Source organism: Carex rostrata, chromosome 1 (assembly GCF_964058835.1).
Source record: "Carex rostrata chromosome 1, lpCarRost1.2, whole genome shotgun sequence".
Classification (NCBI taxonomy): Eukaryota; Viridiplantae; Streptophyta; class Magnoliopsida; order Poales; family Cyperaceae; genus Carex; species Carex rostrata.
In genome coordinates, this window is record NC_135918.1 from 3,847,369 (window position 1) to 3,869,680 (window position 22,312).

The window sequence follows — 22,312 nt, forward strand, 5'->3', positions numbered from 1 at the left end:
GTTGATCGGTTCAGATCAATTGTTTGGACTATGAAAATAAGGATAAAACATATGAGGCACAATGAGTTGTGAGGACATGAGACATTTGAATCCTCCTCTTTTTACATACTTTATATTAATTTTGTATAAATGTTATTTTATCAAATTCTTAATGATTTTCAGTTTGAATTGTGCTAAATCTGAATATGAATTTAATGCATGCATACAAGGTAAGTTTTTTTTTTTTTTGTTTGCAGATTTACACGCAGATTTAATGAATCATTGAATTATTAGATACATTTTAATAAGTGTTCATGTGCGTTTCATATTGCAAGAGCTAACTACCACTACATTTTATTATTTTAATAAACTACAAAGCAATTTCGACTCATAGTATATCTGTATATGTTGTAATGACAAAGTACCGGATGATATTCGTATTATATTAATTCATTTTCAACAATTTTCTAAATAATTCCAATTTTTTTTGGGTGTTATTATTTCAAATTTTGTCTGATTATCGAACAACATACTATTTATTCGAAACTAATAAATTTTTTCTTATTTTACGAAAATAAAACAACAAATTATTTCCGAATCATGTACTTAGTTACTCTTGTTAACTGTCAATTGAAATCAACAAAGTATACGCTAGGTGATAAAAAATTTCAAATAATACGACAAGAACAAAATGAGTGCACTCAATTTATCGACAGTACATTTTTTTTTTTTTTTGAAAACTAGACAGAGGCTGTCTAAGTGTTACAACTTTCACACATGCTCTGTACAGCCATGTTCTCTAGCCTACCTAAAACTAGAATACACCTAACAATTTTCATTCCACAGCTTTGCCTCTTGCAATATTGCACTTGCCAGCAATTCCGGTTGCATCCTTTTCCCTCTAAAAATCACATCACATCTTTGTTTCCATATAAACCATTCATTAAGAAAATAATGATTGTTTTCACTTAATCGTAATCAAAAATTCCTTTTTAGTTATTAAAAAGATTATTGCTAGTCAAATAAAATATATCCTAAAATATATACTATAAAAATATAGTAACATATTTTTTTTATAAATATAAAAAAATACAAATTTTCTTTCTTAAAAAAAAAGCTCAAGAATTTTCAATACAAAATGTTATGTTTGATAAATGAAACATTTCTTTCTGATTTGGAAAAAAAAATGAGTATGGTATTTTACTAAGATTTTATATTTTATTTCGTTGAGATAAAAAAAAATTCTTAAAATGAATTTCATTTTAGAATTGAAATTCTGCGCACACATCATCGACAGTACATTTTCCTCCATCTTTTAATAACATCAAAAAGGGATTTTGAAATTTCACCAAGTTGGAGAATTAATTATTAGAAGGCAAAACTATCAGTATCCTATATTGCTAAACGTTACACTAAATATTGTTTGTAAACATCCTGAACACTTGGATTCACACCGGTGCCACAGATAATCCTTATACGAAATATTATTAATTAATTCCGTGCAAGCAACGCCAAATCAAAGCATATCCATTAGCGAAACGGTACTCTTTAACAAGTCTAAAAGAGTTTAGGCTCCTCTCTTGGCTATAATTAAAATATGGATCCTAATAACAATTTTCGTAGCTTTATTTCCGCAAAAAACTCTCTACAAATTGTCAAAAGAATCATGGGGGACCGCCCAGTCATTTGTAAGTGTTTCGTAAACTGTTAGTATTTAACTTGAAGCATCAAAATATTTATTTTGAATTTGCAAAGTATTAATCCCTATGCAATGATCTCTATTTATGAAATAATAAATCAATCCATCAATTGTCCCCGCACAATTTTTTTTTTTTTTGAATCGTCCCCGCATAACTGGGGACCATTAAATAAACAATCTCGTCATAAATACTTGTCAGTTATCCCCGCACAAAATTTTCTTTTTTTTTGGATTGTCCCCGTACAACTGGGGACCATTAAATAAACAATCTCCTCACCCAATGATAAATACTTCTCAGACATAATGATAAATATTTTATGTTATATGGATAAATATTTCTCAAACATAATTGCAACTTTAAGTAAAACATCAATAATAAATACTTCTGAGACATATGATAAATACTTTAGAGTGAGTTTATGGTACTATGCATATTACGATTTGGAACCGTGCTACGGCTCTATATTTGAGTTTTCAAATCCTAACGGTCGATCCGAGCCGTTCATCTTGTTCTCCATATTAATATGTGTTTGGAGACCAAATTTTACATTTTTTTAAAAATTTTTACTATTTTTTTAGATATTTAGAAAATCACTTGATCTGAAAATTCTGGACCATCCAAAAACAGTGATTTTCAATAAATTTAAAAAAATTGTAAACAAATTTCAAAAATTGTAAAATTTGGTCTCCAAACACATATTAATATGGAGAACAAAATGAACGCTTCGGATCGACCGTTAGGATTTGAAAACTCAAATATAGAGCCGTAGCACGGTGCCAAATCGTAATATGCATAGTACCATAGACTCACTCAATATTTTATGTTACATGGATAAATACTTCTTAAACATAACTGCAACTTTTAGTAAAACATCAATGATAAATACTTCTCAAGCATAATGATAAATACTTTATGTTACATGGATAAATACTTCTCAGACTTAATTGCAATTTTCAATAAAACATATGTACGTCAAAGACAATGATAAATACTTGTCAGACACAATGATAAATACTTTTTTTAACTTTGTTCTTGAACTTGTTAATAAGTAATGTTTAATCAAATCAAAGTATCATTATGTCAGAGACAATGATAAATACTTCTTAGACATTGTGATAAATACTTGTCAGCAATAATGATAAATATTTTTTTGAACATCAATAAACAACTAAACATTTATTAGCAGGAATTATTAAAGAAAAATATAATTAATGCATGGATTGTTATTTTAGGACAGTATAATTAATGTGGGGATTGTTATTAAATGACAGTATAATTTAATGCAGAGATAGATGGAAATTATGAGCGAAATAATTGGGAGATTAATGACAGTTAAGGAAAAAAATGAGAGAAAGAGAGTGCGGGGATAAATAGGGGGACAGGGGTGAGGACATTTGTATAATTATTCTTAAAATATATAGATGCCTGCCAAAGAGTTCTTGTAACAAATATGAATAAAAGTGTCTGAAATTTAAAATGCGTAAAATGAAATTTGAACTGAAGCTTTCATACTTACAAAACAGAGCTGTAACTATCAGACTAGAATAATATTTATGAGGGAGCTAAACTATAAAAAGTAAAAAAGAAGAAAAATTAAGTATACATAATTAAAATTTTGAAATCATAAAGGTGGCAAACCTTCAGATCCGCCTCTTTATAGACAATTTTGGTTTGTTATTAAAATTTTAGGTTTTATTGGAGGATTGTTAGTTCCTAGTTCTGAGATTTATTTGACATAACTAACAATTTAATCCCAAAAAATGGACTAAATTCTTTAGTTACTCCTTTATGTACTTTTTTATTATTTGTTGGTATTTTTTTCTTCTTTTAGAACCGGAAGCAGGCTTACGATGCGTAAACTAGAAATTATAATTTATCACAGTAGATTAATTTAATTCAAGTTAATATTCACTATATTATAAAGTTATCATATGAAAATAACAAAAAGTGGCATCATAATAGTATAACATATAGTTATAAATAACAGTTAGAAGAGTGACAATATTTTTTATACACCTAGGGCGTTAATTATAATTACCATTTTTCTATATTTTTTTTCTTAAAATGGCTAAGATTGCTAGTGTTTTTAAAATCTGATTTAGTGTTTTTGCTAGTGTTCTTTCTAGTTTGCTTGTTTTCCTTGGATATTTATTTATTGTACGTTAATTTGGCACTCAAATGTTGACCTCCAAGAAAACAAAAGCTGATCCTAGCACAGTTAATAAGTACTAAGGCTCGAGTTGCGTCCGGATAATGAAACCCTCATATAGAGAACTGTCTAAATCATCTTTTAACTTTATCTCGCAGGTCGCAGCTTTCTAGAGTGTGTATACATCACTTGGGCACCTAACTACTCTGATACTATGAATGGAAATATAAAATTTATGCCTGTAAGAAAATTTTGCCGTTAAGTACAGAATTATTTTTGCTATTCACTAAGATACATGCCACCATACCAAGAAAAGTAACCGTGTTTGAGGTTTTGTACCAACTAATAAAGTAATAATAGACGCCTCCTCAATTCTACTTGAGAAATTGCTACACGAAGTATTTAAACCCATTAAAAACTTCAAGTTCATCTAATAAGGAGTTGACTTTCAGGAAAATTTTCTAAAATTTTAAGAAGCATGCAACTGATACTCCCCTCTGACATTAACAGATTAACTCAAAAGGATACCTGAAATGCCAGTCTTTTTTATGTTACATAACTAATATATACAAGACTGATATCTAGTCAATTTATCATTGATCAGATGACAAAAGTATAATAAACGCTATGTTACAGAAATATTTTCCTATCTTATTACTTATCAACGACTGAAAAAGAAGCCACGCGCTAATTTGATGCTCTTCCATTCCTCAACCCACGAGCTATAGCTTGAGCGGGGCGCTAACACATCAATTGACACCTCTTTTCTCTCAACCAAATCCTTTGCATAATTTTCAAACTCCATCAAATCTTTACACAAATTTTGCAATACCTCAGCATCTTTTTCAGTCTTAAACCTCTCAGCCAGTTCCTTGGCTTGTTCGACCCGAGCCCAGAAACAGGAATCTTGTGTTAAGCCCGCAAACTTACTCCTCTTGATGAAACCGTTATCTACCAAATCCTTTTTACCCTTCCACCATTTGTCAAACACCTCGTACCGCCTCTCCCGGCCATGAATCAAATAATGCCCCTTGGTTTTGTGCTGTTCTGTTCGGTAATATTCGGCAATGTCAAGGGGCTCAACCAAGAGCTTGTAAAATTGGGCTGCATTGACCCATTTAGCTCGTTTGGGGAAGTCGTATGGTAAAGAGTTGTTTTGCAACATCTTGATCACCTCATCCCAAAATTGACCGAGTTTCATTCTGTTTAAGTTAACTTTCGAATATTTTTTAGGTGAGATGCGCAGTTTGAATGAGTCATAGTAGCCCATGTCATCATCACATAACATCTTGTACCACTCAATTTCGGCACGATGGGGAGTTATCTTGCCTAGTTTTGTGGCAAGCTCAGCACAAATTAGGTTTGGGCTGCGACCTGCACGCTTTGATGCCTTGAGGCATTCTGTTGCTGCTTCAGCTCCAATTCCCTGCATGTCAATTTGAAGTGTCAAGTTGATTTATATATATCTTTATTTTCCTCAAATAATCATAACCAAAGCATGTGAAAAATTGATAACCAAAAGAAAGAGAATAAGACATAAATTGGTATCATTGAAATGAGAAGACAAAAAACAGTATTATAGCAATTTAAAAGATTTCAACAAAGAGACTGCATCACAAACACTGAAATCTAAAAGTGCATTAGCAAAATTCAAAGGCCATGTAATTTTACACGTAAATCTTTGGTGCAAACCTGAATAAACATAATTATATGATCTGAGTTACAATACTAGAAAAGATGGATCAATAGTAAAAAAAGACAATTACCAAAGATCAATTGTAAATAAATAAAGACAAAAAACCAATTATAAATTACCATAGTTCCTATGCCAGATGCCTCAAGTACAAGAGAAATCCCTCCATCAAAATTTTGCTCTTCGTCACAAACCCTCTTCTTCAACAGCAAATGTTGTGGTATATTCTCCACAATATCTCGATACGATAAATCTACCACCTCGATGCCAGCCACAAAAGTAACATACAGCATTTGTACCACTGCTGTTGGGTTATCAATACACACTGCACCTTCTTTGGAACAGAAGACATAATTACCAAATGGCCAGTACGGGCTTTCTCTCTCTTTTGCCATTGCTGATGCACGCACAAATTTGTGCAAATTAGCCTTCTCTTCATCTGGCAAACCATTGCAAGAGTGCATATGGGCTCCCATAATTGAAAAAATTGAACCTATCGGACAAAATAAAATTCTTGGCACAATGTCATGTTGTGAAACAACATGACAGAAATGACCTCCCAATCTTTCGCGTAAGATGGCATGAGAGAATGCTTCATTTCCGAGTTGTGGGGAACCGAAGGTTACACATAAAAGAGGCGGTGTGGAGGTGGAGTTGCAAGAGCTGAAGTTGCCAGTAGATGAGTTGCAAAGGAAGTGGAGAGCAGCAAGGGAGGCAAGTGAGCCCCCTAGGGAGTGACCCGTGAAAACTACCGGTTTGTCCTTGATCTCTTGCAGGAGAATCTGAGTTATTTAGTTAAGATGTCAGCTTTGTTTATTTTCTATATTTCTTAGTTAGAGAAAACTAAAGTACCTCAATAGCAAAAGTTATCAGCCTTAACTTGACAGTGTCATATCCAACAAAAGCATGTTAACTACCCGTTCCTTGTACAATATCAAATCAAACTTGCCCAGTTCTCAGTATAATCACTTACACATCTTGCACACATTACACCAAAACATGCTCTGGTACCATTAATTCACAATGACTTCTTTCTACTGTCAGATTGGTTAATCATACATAGTAAACTCGTTTAGTCTAATAGATGACAAAAATTTATAATCAGCTGATTACATTTGTTTACTTGGCCAACTTATGTGTCATTTGTAAACACATATGTGTTCACCACTGTGAAGGGGACAGCTGGCATATGTGACCACACATTCATTATCACAGCATATACCTAATTTGAAAGGAATTATTCTTGTGCAATTATAGTTTGGGACATAATGCATGAGTCTGTATCCCCCAGGTACTTGAGGTGCAATATATATAAACGGACGGTCCAGATTAATCCCAGCTGGGCCAAACTCAATCTAGTGCCTATGGAAACTTGCGGGGGGGGGGGGGGGGGGAGGGGGGGGGGGCGGGGGTTGAGATTCATGCCAGGTTAAAAGAACGATCCAGATTTAATTATTGCACCTCAGGTTCCTGGGGGGATCCAAATTCATAACAGATAACATAATTTATGGTTTTGCCATTCAATGTTAATTACTTGGGATAAAAATATAATGTTTTGTCTGAAAGTCTTCAGTTGCAACATTAAAGAAAAGAGACAGATTTTGTTTGATTGCTCACCAAACTCTGGGAAGATATTAAATTACTGTTGAGTTGTGGATGAAATATTGTAAAGTTGATGTTTTTCCCTTTTCACTGAGACCATGAATGGAAAATTTTAATTTTAACAAAACAAATGTTAAAACAAGGAACTGAACTATATTGTCTTGCATTAGAAAAGCGAAATACCTCTAATTAAATTCACACATAACAAAATGACAATCAAACCAACCAATCAATTAATTACCAAGCTCATAGAAAAATTTATATTTACCACGATCAAATTTAAAAAAAAATAGTGTCAAGAAAAATAAAAAAAAAAATAAAAATACAAAATATAAAAAACACACCTGATAATTTGGGTTACTGAGCAAAGTCAAAAACAAATGCAGAGCCAAAGCTTGCACTTTAACCTTCTCTTCCTCCTCTCCTTCCCCTCCAACCAAAGATCTAAAAAACCCACTTCCTCCTAATTCAATGATATCAAATGCTTTCATGGGCCCCGCTCTGATCCCGGCCACTGAGCTCGCGACATACTTACCAGAGAACGCCACATAAACAGTGTTTCCACACAACCCACGCACATAAATGGCCGCACCTGCGTCCGCCACAGAGCAGTGATGCCATGCCTGAGGCAATATTGAAGAAGACGCAAGGAGAGAACCCAACACGTGGCTTGTTTCAAACCTTCAATGGAATTCCCCGGACAAATAAAAAATAAGCACTTGTAGGTGTTTTTATTGTTTACATGTTTAATTGGTTTTAAAGAGTAGCAGCAGAAATAGTAGAGCTTACATGGAATTGGAGGCCGTTGGCTCAGTCCTTGCTTCCATCTTCCAGGGCCAATTTCTTAATTGGGGAATTTGGTACCAGTCGTGTGTCTGTGCTTTGTTGGTTTATTTCTTTCCTTTCTTTTCGACCTTACCACGCGTTCTAGAGACAGTGACACGCTTGATAACAGATTTATGTAGCTTTGGTTCTGAAGTTCCAGATCTCCAGTTTCGTATCCGGGTCTGGGGATATCGGATTCGGATCTCTTTTGGTTCATTGCGAATTTAAGTCGGTAAACTTTACATTTTTCATAAATCCGTTTTAAGTTCACATGTGCGGTTTGATAATTGGTTAAACGTTATCTGTACATTGTTTGTCAATTGACATCTTCTCCGTTTTTTTTTCCTTACCACCCTAATAATTTATTAGAATTAAATAAATATCACTCATTAATTCCGAATTCAAATTCCACCATGAACTCGGACTTAGTTCGCGCATGGATCCCAATCGGTGCGCAGACTGGGTATGTGTACCGAAATTGATTTTTTTAATATATTTTTGAATTTTTTACTAATCTGTCCGCATACCCAGTATAGACTTGAACGGTTCAGATCGACATTTTAAACTTTAAAATCGAAAATATAGACGTGAATTAAAACACTCATTTTACTTCGCGAAACACTGTAGCTCAACTCATATATATTAGTATCATACCCGTGCGTTGCAACGGGAATATATTGTAAGATTGAATAGAATATGGAGAGACATTTTTGTTGACATTAACTTGTTTAGCTAATACGGACATCTTTTTTTTTTTTTTTTTTTTTTGCTAATTTGAACATGGAACTGATACTCCATTAGTTTCTATTATTATGATTAGAATAAATCCAAAGTTCAATAACTTCAATACGTATAAGAATTCAAAAACCAATTTTGCGACGGGGTAAACTTTAATTTTCTGTTTCAATGAATTCGCTAATATCAACGTCATGTTGAATATGTCATCACAATTTCAGTTAATATCTTTTGACCTCCTAAAGACTTGTTGTCATCCTTTTTTTTTATGTCAATCGCAGGAGAGCTGCAATTGAAGTTTTTGATTAAATTGTTAAGCAAAAGCCGAACACAATTTTATTAGTTGACTTACTTAGTTACAATCACCTATTTAAGAAATTATGATTTAGATAGAAATTTTACCACCCTTTGACATATCTGAAATAATATATTGTTTGGAAGTTTGATATAGTCCCGTTAACATGACAAGGCCGATCAAAATAATTAAACCATATATGAACATTCATTAAAGAGATGTGTTTTTATTTACAGGAAAAATAAATATGGCTCCACATGCAAATAGGAAAGGGGTCACATGTGGAATTTAGTAATATTAGGTACTTTTGCAAGATAGCATGAAACAATGAGATGAAATATGTAAAATTGAATTTAGAAAAACCTCTCCAGCATCCAAGAATAGATAAGTGTGATCTGACAAGCTCTCCTCAACAAACTTTAGAGCTGCAATAGTCTCTGCAAGAACAAAAATGATTGTATTCTAAAATATTAAAAATATTGTATTTTTATATAAAAAAACGCCGAGAAGCAAGTAAGATTTTTTAATAAGCAAGCAAAAAAAATTTAGGAATTCCAATTTTTTTGAGAAAAAGTGAACTATTTGTAACTGAAAGAGGAAAAAAGGGTTGAAATTTCAATAACTGAATGGTATTGAATTTAAACACAATACTAACTTCATAATCTGTATGTCATCATTGAAGACTGTGAGTTGAGTGATATCTTGAAAGAAGACCAATTCCAAGGTAATTCTAATCAATACCAGTCAAACCAAAACTCCTACCAAGGTCCTTTCCAAACTTCCAAATTGAAAAAGATAAAAATACGTGAAAACAATATTTTCTTTTGAGTGAGTCTATGGTACTATGCATATCACGGGTTGTTACCGTGCTACGGCTCTATATTTGAGTTTTCAAATCCTAACGGTCGATCCGAACCGTTCATCTTGTTCTCCATATTAATATGTGTTTGGAGACCAAATTTTACATTTTTTGAAATTTTTTTACTATTTTTTTAGATATTTAGAAAATCACTTGATCTGAAAATTCTGGACCATCCAAAAACAGTGATTTTCAATAAATCTAAAAAAATAGTAAAAAAATTTCAAAGAATGTAAAATTTCGTCTCCAAACACATATTAATATGGAGAACAAGATGAACGGTTCGGATCGACCGTTAAGATTTGAAAACTCAAATATAGAGCCGTAGCACAGTGCCAAATTGTAATATGCATAGTACCATAGACTCACTCTTTTCTTTTTACTTGAAGAACAGATGAGAGATGAAAGCGCGTGTTCAAATTTTTTTTTTTATTGCATATAATTTGCTTGTTACATCATTACTTGCGTCAAAAGTGTTTCTTACCTTGTGTTATATCTCACAGCGAGGCATGTGTCAACCATTAAATGATAAGCAGTCTATCATGTCCTATTTTACCCATCTATATAATATACAATATGTGATGATGCATGCCCCTGTCCCGCAATCAGGGATTTTGCCGTGTGATGGATTGACAATATAGAGGTCTGCTCTCGGGTAGGGGCAGGGCGGGCCGGGTATTCCCGGGTACGGGCACGGGTATCACGGGTAGACGGGTATCTCGGGTTGGATATCTCGGATATTTTTTTCAAAAACCGTGCCCTGTCCGTTCTATACCCGTACCCGTTGTACCCTTGAGGGGCAGGACGGTCCGGTCTCGGATATTTTTTTTTCTATTTTTTCTGTTTTTTTTTCTTTTTTTTTAACAGTGTCGTATAAATATTATTACGTGTTTATAATTCGAATTTTAAAATATGAATAGTTCAATATCAAATAGTGTATATATATATATATATATAGATAGAGAGAGAGAGAGATGGGTTACGGTGAGTTGCGAAGTAAAGCGACTATTTTACTTCACGCTCATATTTTGTGATTTTTAAGTTCAAAACGTCGATCCGAACCGTTCATTTTGTTCTCCATATTGAAATGTGCTTGGAGACCAAATTTTATATTTTTTGGAATTTTTTTACTATTTATTAAGCAATTTTGAAAGTCGTTGATCTGATGGTCCAGAAAATTTTACTGTTTTTACTGTTCACAGCAAAACAGCAATTTTCAAAAATGCTTAATAAATAGTAAACAAATTCCAAAAAATTGTAAAATTTGGTCTCCAAGCACATTTCAATATGGATTAAACATGTAACGGTTCGGATCGGTCGTTTGGATTTTCAAAATAAAAATACGGCGTGAAGTAGAAACGCGTTTTACTTCGCAACGCACCGTAGCCCACCTATATATATATATATATATATGAGGAGGGTTCAAATGCCTCCATTTTTTAAAACTTTAATAACTCAAAATTTAAAACTTAAAAAGTCAAAATAAAACCGTTAGATATCATCTATGTTATTTTCTCCATGTGCTCATAAAAAATAATCACATTTCAATTTTGTTTTTATGTGAATCAATAAGTTCAAAAATCAACGTCTAGAAATCATCCACATTAGTGCAATTTTACAAGTTCTTGATGACAATCGAAATATAATTGAAATGTCATAATTTTTTACACATGCATAAATAAAATGATGTAGATCATATCCAACAGTTTTATTTTGATTTTTAAGTTTTAAATTTTGAATTATTAAAGTTTTTAAAAATGGAGGCATGATGGAGGCACAAAAAATGGAGGCATTTGAACCCTCCTATATATATATATATATATATATATATATATATATATATATATATATATACATAAAATTATCAAGTCACATTTTTATAATTCCTACATAAATAAAATTTGTAACTTATATATAAAAATTATTCTTGCAAAAGATTGTATGTTTATTCGGCTCAGTACAAATGTATTTATTTATTTCTTTACACGAGTCATTTTATTTTATTTTCAAATTCTCATTTTAATTATATAGTTTCATAATTTATTTATATCTCAAAATTTTTAGTTTACATTTTAAATTGATAATATATTTTCTAAACGTTCATTTATTTTCATTTATTTATAAATAAAAAATATCTTAAATCAATTACTTTAAAACAATAAAATATAAATAAAAAATTTCTTAAATCAATTACTTTAAAAATAATTATGAATTATTTTAAAGCAATAGATTAAAAAAAGTTACTTATTCAATAATAAAATTTCAACTTAAGATAAATAAATGGATGGATTTTAGTGGTAAAATTATATTCAATAATAAAATTTCAACTTAAGATAAGTACATGTTAGTTTTATTTATTTATTTAGGATATATAATGATGTTTTCATCAGTTTACTTATTAGAATGTAGATAAGAATGCCTATAAATGTATTAATGACTATTATTCTTAGTGTATGTGTGCTAATATATCTACTACTTGATGCACTTACAATTAAGATGTATCCTAATTATCTTTAATAAAAAATAAAACAAAAAATTAGACTTGCAGGAAACAAAACGCATGTGTTAGTTTAAACCATGTATGACCAATATAATTGGGATATGTAACTAGGCAATTTGTCAATTTTCTCAAAGACATCATAACCATAGTTTAAGAAATAAGATTAATTAGGGTATCTAGTGCCATCAAAGACATCATCCGATCCTTTCATTTTTTTTTTAATTGGATTAATAATGCAAGTATCAAAATTTTACACCATAACCATAATTTGAATTTACTTGTCTCTAGGAGTATAAAATTGAGTGAAAATATTTTGTAATCATTTGACGGTATTTTTTAGATATATATTACTAAAATTATCCAAAAATATGTTAAAATTTATTTTTGGCAAAAATAATATCATGTTGATATATAGTCCATGGACTCCATATTACATAATTCAATTTTGTCCCAATTATACAGCACTTGATCAATAATTCTAAAATGTACTCCATCCAAATTTGTTAAAAAATAGTTGTGCGCAAAGGTAAGGTTTTAAAACCTTAAATCATCTTTGAAATATACACTGAATTTCAAATTTGTGATCTTCAAAATAAAAATAATGCCTTAGAAAATTATACTAGACAAATAATTTCTTATTTAAGAATAAATTTATTAAGTGAGCTCTTTAACAGCTTGTACAAAAATTTGGCCGTCTCATAATCAATTAGCGAATTTGTTCCTTTTAGCCTAAAAATTTTAAAAAAAAATTAGGAAGGATATTTGATTAAAATTCGCATTTCATTACGATTTATGCCATCAAAACATTCCTTGAACGTGTCAATTACTGTTGAAGATGCAAAGCTATCAAGTTTCAAACTAGCTACTTGATATAAAAGTTATAACATATGATATCACTTTATTAGACCTATTATTTCGACTTGTTTCCATACAAAAATCTATGTTTTGAACCAAAAAATGGTGCCTTTTACATTGAATATCCATAGAATGTGGTATTGCTATGTTTTGGTTCTTACTTTGCAGGAATCAGGCGAAAACGGGCAAAATCAGGGAAGTTACTGAAATCTGAGACATCTGATGCGACCCTCATCACATCCGATGCGACCCTCATCAGAGTCGATGCGACCCTCATCAGTGTTGATGCGACCCTCATCAGAGTCGATGCAGGTTGCATCAGACCTGATGCAGGTCGCATCGCGAGTTTCCAGAGCAGACAGCAAAGGCCCAGAATTGAAGCACTCGTTTTAAAAAGCCTATAAATAGGCCACCCCTGCTACCAGAGAGGGGGTTCCGAAATTTAAAGATTCAAAGCCTCAAGGAGAGAGAAAAGATCAAGAGAGAAGAGAGAGATTGGAGATCGCTTGGAGAAGAAGAGAAGATTGCAAGATCCTCTCCAATCCACCTTGGATCTTTGAGCTTCATCATGATCTGCCTATTCTCTCTCTCTTTTATGCTTTCTTTTGCTATGCTTGAGTAGATCTCTAGTTCTTAGGGTTAGGATGTAGTCTCTAAACCTTGTCTTTGAGTTGAATGATGTTTTGATCTAAGTTTGAACTTGTGTGATTGTTGTTTGAGTATTCATTGTTTGCTTGATTGTGATTTCTTGATTGATTCTTGATTGTCTACTGTTAGATGTCTATAGCATCTCTTCTAGTAATTTGGCCTTGATGTATCTTGTAATTGTGATTGAGCATTTGAGGTAGATCTAAGATCAATAGTAGCCGAGAGGTGAAATTTCTATTATCGAAAGGTTGTAGATACCTCTAGTTAACCAGACAATCAATTTAGGTTAGATACCAGTAGGCGAGAGCCACAGGTTGAAGCCTCGCACAAGAAATCAACTTAGATACGAACACATGTCAGCTCTGCTCGAGGGCCATGCGACCCGCATCAGAGATGATGCGAGTCGCATCATACGGGTCGCATCAGAGATGATGCGAGTCGCATGATAGGTCCAGAGAAGGCAAAGTTTGGGATGAAACCTGAAACCCTAGGAACGCCTTTTATCATTGTTCAAAACCAAAACCTTTAATTGCTTTCATTTACTGTTAATTGAATTGACACCCGAAATTAGGAAACATAAACAAACCAAACCCAACTTTTCACACTTCTAGTACCTAGCTTGGATAAGTGGTGATTTAGAATCGAATTAAACCGTCCCTGAGGATCGATACCTTAATATACTATACGGATAGGGTTGTGCACTTGCAACCCTAGACGAGAGTAGATTCAAGGTTTAAACTGGTATAGCTTGCTATACCTGAGACTTTGTAGCCTACTTTTGTAAGCGAACAAGTTTTTGGCGCCGTTGCCGGGGACGGCTATTAATTCTTTTCTAGATTTTTGCTTATCCAAGTTAATCTAGATTTTAATTTGTATCTTTTTCTTTTATTTTTCTCTTACCACAGGAACACAGCTGTTCCTGCACAACCACCTCTCGACGCGCCCCGCATCACAACCGACGCGACTCGCGTGGAAGAGACAGAGAAGCTCAAGACGCTATGGCAACATACCAACAGTGGTCCGGCCACGACAATTCTCGAGGAGGAGGAGGCGGTCGATACAGGGTTGATCAGATCGCAGCTCTATCTGCCAGAGCTGCCGAGCTGGAGGAGGCCATGCAAGAGGCTTTAATCAAAATGAGCATGAAGGCAGTCGGTAACCATCAACCACAGCCATGTGTCATATGTGGGGATAGGAGGCACTCTTACGAGTATTGCCCACTGGCAGAATGGGATGAGGAACCCGAACAGGTCAACTATCTCAGCAACTACAATTGCAATTTCTACAACAATGCACCATTCGACAACTCAAACAACTGCTCATTCCAATCCGATCCACCCGAGCCGTACATTGATCCCGCTGTGAGTAACTTCACACACGAGCAAGGGAAAATGAATCAAATCATGTGGGATCAAATGCAATCTATGTCTACTCAACTAGCTGCTCAGAACAAGTTGTTGGAGCAGTTAAGTCACATAGTCACCTCGAGCCAACCTCAACCTGGAAAGCTACCTGCTCAACCAGAACCAAACCCAAGAGGAGAGGCAAAGGCAATCACTTTGAGAAGTGGGACCCAATACAAGGAACCAGCCAACCTAACAGGTCAGATCCCATCTGACGCGACCCGCATTCCAGAGATGCGACTCGCATCAAGCTCTGAAAAGGTGAGTCCTGGTCGCATAGGATCAACTGAACCCGCATCGCCGATCGAAGAGCCAATGAATGCGACCCGCATCAGGTGAATCTAAGGGCCAGGAAAAGAAGGAGGTTGAGAAACCACAACCATATCGGCCGCCTATTCCTTTCCCTCAGAGGCTAGCTGAACCAGAAACATGCTGCACAATCAACATGGAGGATCAATTGGCTAAGGGACAACTTCGCGAGGGATACGGGAGCTCAGTTAAAAATTACCCTGATTATTTATCTGAGTTGCAGGTTGAAACAAGCGAGTTGGAATCAGTGTATGGAGCAGATGTGAAAGCAGCTGACCTGGGAGAACTTGGATGCGAGTCAAGTCCACCTGATGCGACTCGCCTAGAACCTGATGCGACCCGCCTAGAACCTGATGCGACCCGCTTAGAACATGATGCGACCCGCATCAAGGACCAGACAGAGAAACCCACTCCTGAACTCAAGCCTCTTCCAGTAAACTTCAGGTATGAGTTCCTAGATCTAGATAAAAGTTGTCCTGTGATCTTAAATGCAGATCTCAACCCTGATCGGAATGCCACACTCTTGGGGAAATTGAAAGCTCACATAAGCGCGATCGGGTGCTCGATCAAAGACTTGAAAGATATGGGTTGGATTTTTCTTTTGCAAGTGTTTGAGAACATGACGCTCCACTCAGATTTGCCCCTGTATTGCACTGCTGGACACTTTGAGGATTTCCAAACTCAGCAAAATGTGATCGCGAACTTTATCGAGAAGCTGATGGGCACGAACCCAGCTACATGCATGCACAAGACCTTACCAGCGGATGATCACAGACACACGGACCATGCAGACCAGCATACGGGCCGTGCACAACCAACCTGGTCGATGCATTATGTTCATTGGTGTGTTAGAAAGAAAAAACCACCCGACCCTTATGAGGAAAGAATGGTGTATCCCTCCGACACATTCGACACGGCGCTCCACCAAAAACCACCCGATCCACCTCCCACCAATCAGTGAGGCGCCCCCGCCTCACCCTTCACTCCATGTCTGGTTAGTTTTCATATTTTCTTCTATTTACTTTTTCTTGTGTGAATTCAAGCATTGAGGACAATGCTTCATTCAAGCTTGGGGGGTGAATAGAAGAAAACTGTATCTGTATTTAGGTCATGTTTATTTTTCCAAAATTTGCATTTTTAGGTGATAAATTTGTGTGATTGCTTGGGTTAAGGACTTGTTTGAACAATTTTGGTTGTGATTTGGATGACTTTGAAAAATTAGAACTAACCTCATAATTGATCAAAGAACTGATTAGGAAGGGATGTTTTGAGAACTTGAAAGGATGAAAACTTGAATTGTATCAAAAATCAATTTTTTTTGAAACTGAACTGTGCCTTTTAAATAGGACAATGGGGATTTTAAATAAAGAAAAATTTGGATATTCATTGGTATGAATGAATACCAATGGATATGTGTATTCATGGTATGTGCAAAAGCAAAAGAATAAAAAAATAATAAAAAGATGGAGAAAATAAGAGTACTGGCAATAAGTCCTATTGGGCGCCTTTGAGCTCGTCTCCCACATTTAGAAAAGAAAAATAACTTTTGCATATATCAACACACGAAGTCCGCGACTTGCTAACCTAAGCTTGTTCCAAGCTTGGGGGAGAAAAAAGGGAAAATCTCCACAAATGAGAGCTTGATTTTAGTAAAAGAATGATAGATTGATCAATTCGAGTATTCAGCTTTGCAAGTATTAAAACATTCTAGAACTTGAAGTTTGATTAGTCAATTTGTGGGGTGAATCAAAATTGATCAAGGAAAGTCCAAATCATACCATAAAGATTCTCGAGGTTCTTGATTTAAGCAACTCATGTAAATTTTCACATTTAGGAACTTAACTTGCATTTAGAGTCCAGAAAGGTAACAAAGAACAGATCTCTGCTTGAGGACAAGCAAAGGTTAAGCTTGGGGGAATTTGATATCACTTTATTAGACCTATTATTTCGACTTGTTTCCATACAAAAATCTATGTTTTGAACCAACAAATGGTGCCTTTTACATTGAATATCCATAGAATGTGGTACTGCTATGTTTTGGTTCTTACTTTGCAGGAATCAGGCGAAAACGGGCAAAATCAGGGAAGTTACTGAAATCTGAGACATCTGATGCGACCCTCATCAGAGCCGATGCGACCCTCATCAGAGCCGATGCGACCCTCATCAGAGTTGATGCGACCCTCATCAGAGTCGATGCAGGTTGCATCAGACCTGATGCAGGTCGCATCGCGAGTTTCCAGAGCAGACATCAAAGGCCCAGAATTGAAGCACTCGTTTTAAAAAGCCTATAAATAGGCCACCCCTGCTACCAGAGAGGGGGTTCCGAAATTTAAAGATTCAAAGCCTCAAGGAGAGAGAAAAGATCAAGAGAGAAGAGAGAGATTGCAGATCGCTTGGAGAAGAAGAGAAGATTGCAAGATCCTCTCCAATCCACCTTGGATCTTTGAGCTTCATCATGATCTGCCTATTCTCTCTCTCTTTTATGCTTTCTTTTGCTATGCTTGAGTAGATCTCTAGTTCTTAGGGTTAGGATGTAGTCTCTAAACCTTGTCTTTGAGTTGAATGATGTTTTGATCTAAGTTTGAACTTGTGTGATTGTTGTTTGAGTATTCATTGTTTGCTTGATTGTGATTTCTTGATTGATTCTTGATTGTCTACTGTTAGATGTCTATAGCATCTCTTCTAGTAATTTGGCCTTGATGTATCTTGTAATTGTGATTGAGCATTTGAGGTAGATCTAAGATCAATAGTAGCCGAGAGGTGAAATTTCTATTATCGAAAGGTTGTAGATACCTCTAGTTAACCAGACAATCAATTTAGGTTAGATACCAGTAGGCGAGAGCCACAGGTTGAAGCCTCGCACAAGAAATCAACTTAGATACGAACACATGTCAGCTCTGCTCGAGGGCCATGCGACCCGCATCAGAGATGATGCGAGTCGCATCATACGGGTCGCATCAGAGATGATGCGAGTCGCATGATAGGTCCAGAGAAGGCAAAGTTTGGGATGAAACCTGAAACCCTAGGAACGCCTTTTATCATTGTTCAAAACCAAAACCTTTAATTGCTTTCATTTACTGTTAATTGAATTGACACCCGAAATTAGGAAACATAAACAAACCAAACCCAACTTTTCACACTTCTAGTACCTAGCTTGGATAAGTGGTGATTTAGAATCGAATTAAACCGTCCCTGAGGATCGATACCTTAATATACTATACGGATAGGGTTGTGCACTTGCAACCCTAGACGAGAGTAGATTCAAGGTTTAAACTGGTATAGCTTGTTATACCTGAGACTTTGTAGCCTACTTTTGTAAGCGAACAACATACTGTTTGGTTCAAAATCATTTGGAACAAATTTCATTATAATTTTTACAAGAAAAATTATTACTGCAAAGTATAAACATTTAAAAAAAAATATATAAATAAGTTTTTTTAATATATTCGAAAAAAGTGATTTAATTAAATATGCAAGACCATCTTCCTTTTGATTTAATAAAATGAAAAAGACAAAGTAAAAAAAGATAAAAATTCAAAAAAATTAGTGCAACCAATTGTCGAAAACTCTAACATACTGTTTTCTCAATTCTGCTATATTATTGAATTTGCAAGTAATGTCTGCGAACAAAAAATTATTTGTAGACAATAAATATTAACTTTTTTGTTTTGTTGTTCTTCTTATTTGTTAAAGATTAAAATTAAGAAATTGATCATCTTTCTTTTTTTACATATTGGGCCCTTTTTCTGTTTTTTTTAACAGCGTCGTATAAATATTATTATGTGTTTATAATTCGACTTTAAAAATCTGAATAGTTCAATATCAAATAGTATATATATTATCAAGTCACATCTTTATAATTCCTTCATAAATAAAATTTGTAACTTATATATAAAAATTATTTTGGCGAAAATTTGTATGTTTATTCGGCTAAGTACAAATGTATTTATTTATTTCTTTACACGAGTCATTTTATTTTATTTTCAAATTCTCATTCTAATTATATAGTTTCATAATTTATTTATATCTCGAAATTTTTAGTTTACATTTTAAATTGATAATATATTTTCTAAACGTTCATTTTAAATTGATAATATATTTTGTAAACGTTCATTTATTTTCAATTGGTTAAAAATAAATATAAAAAATAGAAATTAAAAAATAAATCTACAAAAACAGAAATTAAAAAACAGAAATTAAAAAACAGAATTTAAAAAACAGAAATTAAAAAACAGAATTTAAAAAACAGAAATAAAAACAGAATTTAAAAAACATAAATTAAAAAACATAAATTAAAAAACAGAAATTAAAAAACAGAATTTAAAAAACAGAAATAAAAACCGAATTAAAAAAACAGAATTTAAAAAACAGAAATTAAAAATAGAAATTAAAAACAGAAATTAAAAAATAGAAATTAAAAAAACAGAAAAAAAAAACAGAATTTAAAAATAAAGTGGAGGGTTTTTTGAAAATTTTGAATTTCAAAATAAAGTGGGTTGGGTAGGGTACCCGGGTTGGGATAGGTCGGGTATATGGGTACGGGCACGAGCACACGGGTACGGGTATAAGTCGGTCCGGGTATGGTCGGGTTTTTGCTCAAAAAATAGTGATCGGTCCGTTTTTTGCCCGTACCCGTGTACCCGTTTACCCGACCTATAATCGGGGTCGGGCACGGGTACCCCGAGCATAGGGTACGGGCGGGCAGGACACGGGCTACCCGACTAGGGTATTGTCAAACCACTAATTGACATTATAGTAAAAAAATATCTTAGGAATTAGCTAAAGTGCCGATCTACAGTAATGAGTCTATAGTACTATTCATAGCATTAACATGCTAGTATTACAGCTTCAAAGATATATCAAGTTTCGAGAATCAAATGATTGATTCAAACTATTCATTTTCATCTGGAAATCGAAATATTGCAAGGAACTATTTTTTTACTACTTTATTAGACGGGACAAAATTATTTTTGTTGGAGGCTCTATTCTAGAATTGTTAAAATTAATAGTTTTTTCTCTCATCCAACGAGAATATATATATATATATATATATATATAGAGGTTGGCTAAGATCAAAGTGGTAGTTCCTGAGCTTTGGTGCTACCAATTCATTTTTCAATTTTCAAAGTTCAAAACATCGATCCGAACCGTTCAAGTTGTTCTCTATATTAAAATGTGCTTGGAGACCAAATTTCACATTTTTCTGAATTTTTTTACTATTTATTAAGCCACTTTGAAAATCGCTGATCCAACGGTGGCTTCTGATTTTACTGTTTTTTACTGTTTTCAATTAATGTACTTATGCAAACCTTGTAAACAATAAAATTATATATATATATGAATATGCTAGCATGCTATGCGTAGCATAGCTTTCCTCCATGCAACGGCTCAATATTTGATTTCAAAATTCTAATGGTCGATTCAAACCGTTCATCTTGTTCTCCTTATTAATATGTGTTTGGAGACTTTTATATTTTTTGGAATTTTTTTACTATTTTTTTAGATTTATTGAAAATTGCTGTTTTTTTATGGTCCAGATTTGCTAAAAACATCGATTTTCAATAAATCTAAAAAAATAGTAAAATTTTTTTCAAAAAATGTAAAATTTGGTCTTCAAACACATATTAATATGGAGAACAAGATGAACTGTTCGGACCGACCGTTAGAATTTTGAAAAATCGAATATTGAGCCGTTGCACAGAGGGGAGCTATGCTACCCGTAGCATGCTAGCATATTCCTATATATATAATTTTATTGTTTACAAGGTTTGCATAAGTACATTAATTGAACAATTCAGTCAATCCTGATTTCATCACACAGATCAAATATATTTCAGATCAACCAAACAAAATATACCCATCAACGAATGAAAAAAGTAAAGTTGTATCAGCCATTTTGTCAATATCAACTAAATAATTATCTATCCTCAAACAAGAAAGTTAACAAGATGATTTAATTGAAAAAGGAATTCAAGTTGAGCAACACTTGAATAATTAATTTAATAATCAATTTGTGATCATCTCAAAAAAAAAAAAAAGTCAATTTGTGACGATGAGCAAAAAAAAAATTAATATCGGTAGAGGTTTACCGTTCCACTAACAAGTTAACAACAGTTTTTTATTTTTTATTTTTTATTTTTTATTTATTTATTTTTTTTTTATAAAGTTAAAGTTAACAACAGTTGCTTGTCAGCTTAACATCTAAATAAAGTTTCATCTCAGAAAATTAATTATTTGTCATTACATGAGAGAGTCAGAGTCATCTTCAAATTAGCAACGCCACGTCGCCATCCTACCTTATTTAGGTTTGTCGTAAGCTGGCAGACTAGAATTGCATCTAGAATTACTTTGACTTTTAGTGATACGAGCCCCATTATCTTTTCAGTACGGTGTTAATGATATCTTTTATCCGTTTATTCTAATGGTACGGTATTTGATAAAGTAGATATGAGTATTTTTTTTTTAAACTTATTAGGTATATTTAATTGTATGGTTAAGAATTATTTTCGTTAGCTAAATAAGAATACGGTCATGGAGCACTGGATTGCCGCAAAGAATATCTTAAGTACTTAAGAAGAACTAAGGATATGTTTATCGTCTACGGTGGTGATTTCGAGCTTGTGATAAGTGGTTACACTGATGCCAGTTTCCAAACTGACCATGATGACTCGAGATCACAATCTGTGTATGTATTCATACTCAACAGCGGTGCTGTGAGCTGGAAGAGTTCAAAACAGGAGACTACAGCAGACTCAACCAC

At 33.7% G+C, this 22,312-nt stretch overlaps 1 protein-coding gene across 1 annotated transcript; it reads right to left on the reverse strand.

Annotated features, from left to right (window-relative positions):
- Positions 1 to 4,353: 4,353 nt before the first annotated feature.
- LOC144552765 (lipase-like PAD4) lies at positions 4,354 to 8,069 on the reverse strand. Its single transcript, XM_078300759.1, has 4 exons — positions 7,913 to 8,069; positions 7,468 to 7,804; positions 5,644 to 6,303; positions 4,354 to 5,254 (listed from the first exon to the last, which is right to left on the reverse strand). Exons 1-4 carry the CDS (start codon positions 7,948 to 7,950, stop codon positions 4,490 to 4,492), a joined length of 1,800 nt encoding a protein of 599 aa, XP_078156885.1. The 5' UTR covers positions 7,951 to 8,069; the 3' UTR covers positions 4,354 to 4,489.
- Between the last annotated feature and the right edge of the window lie 14,243 nt (positions 8,070 to 22,312).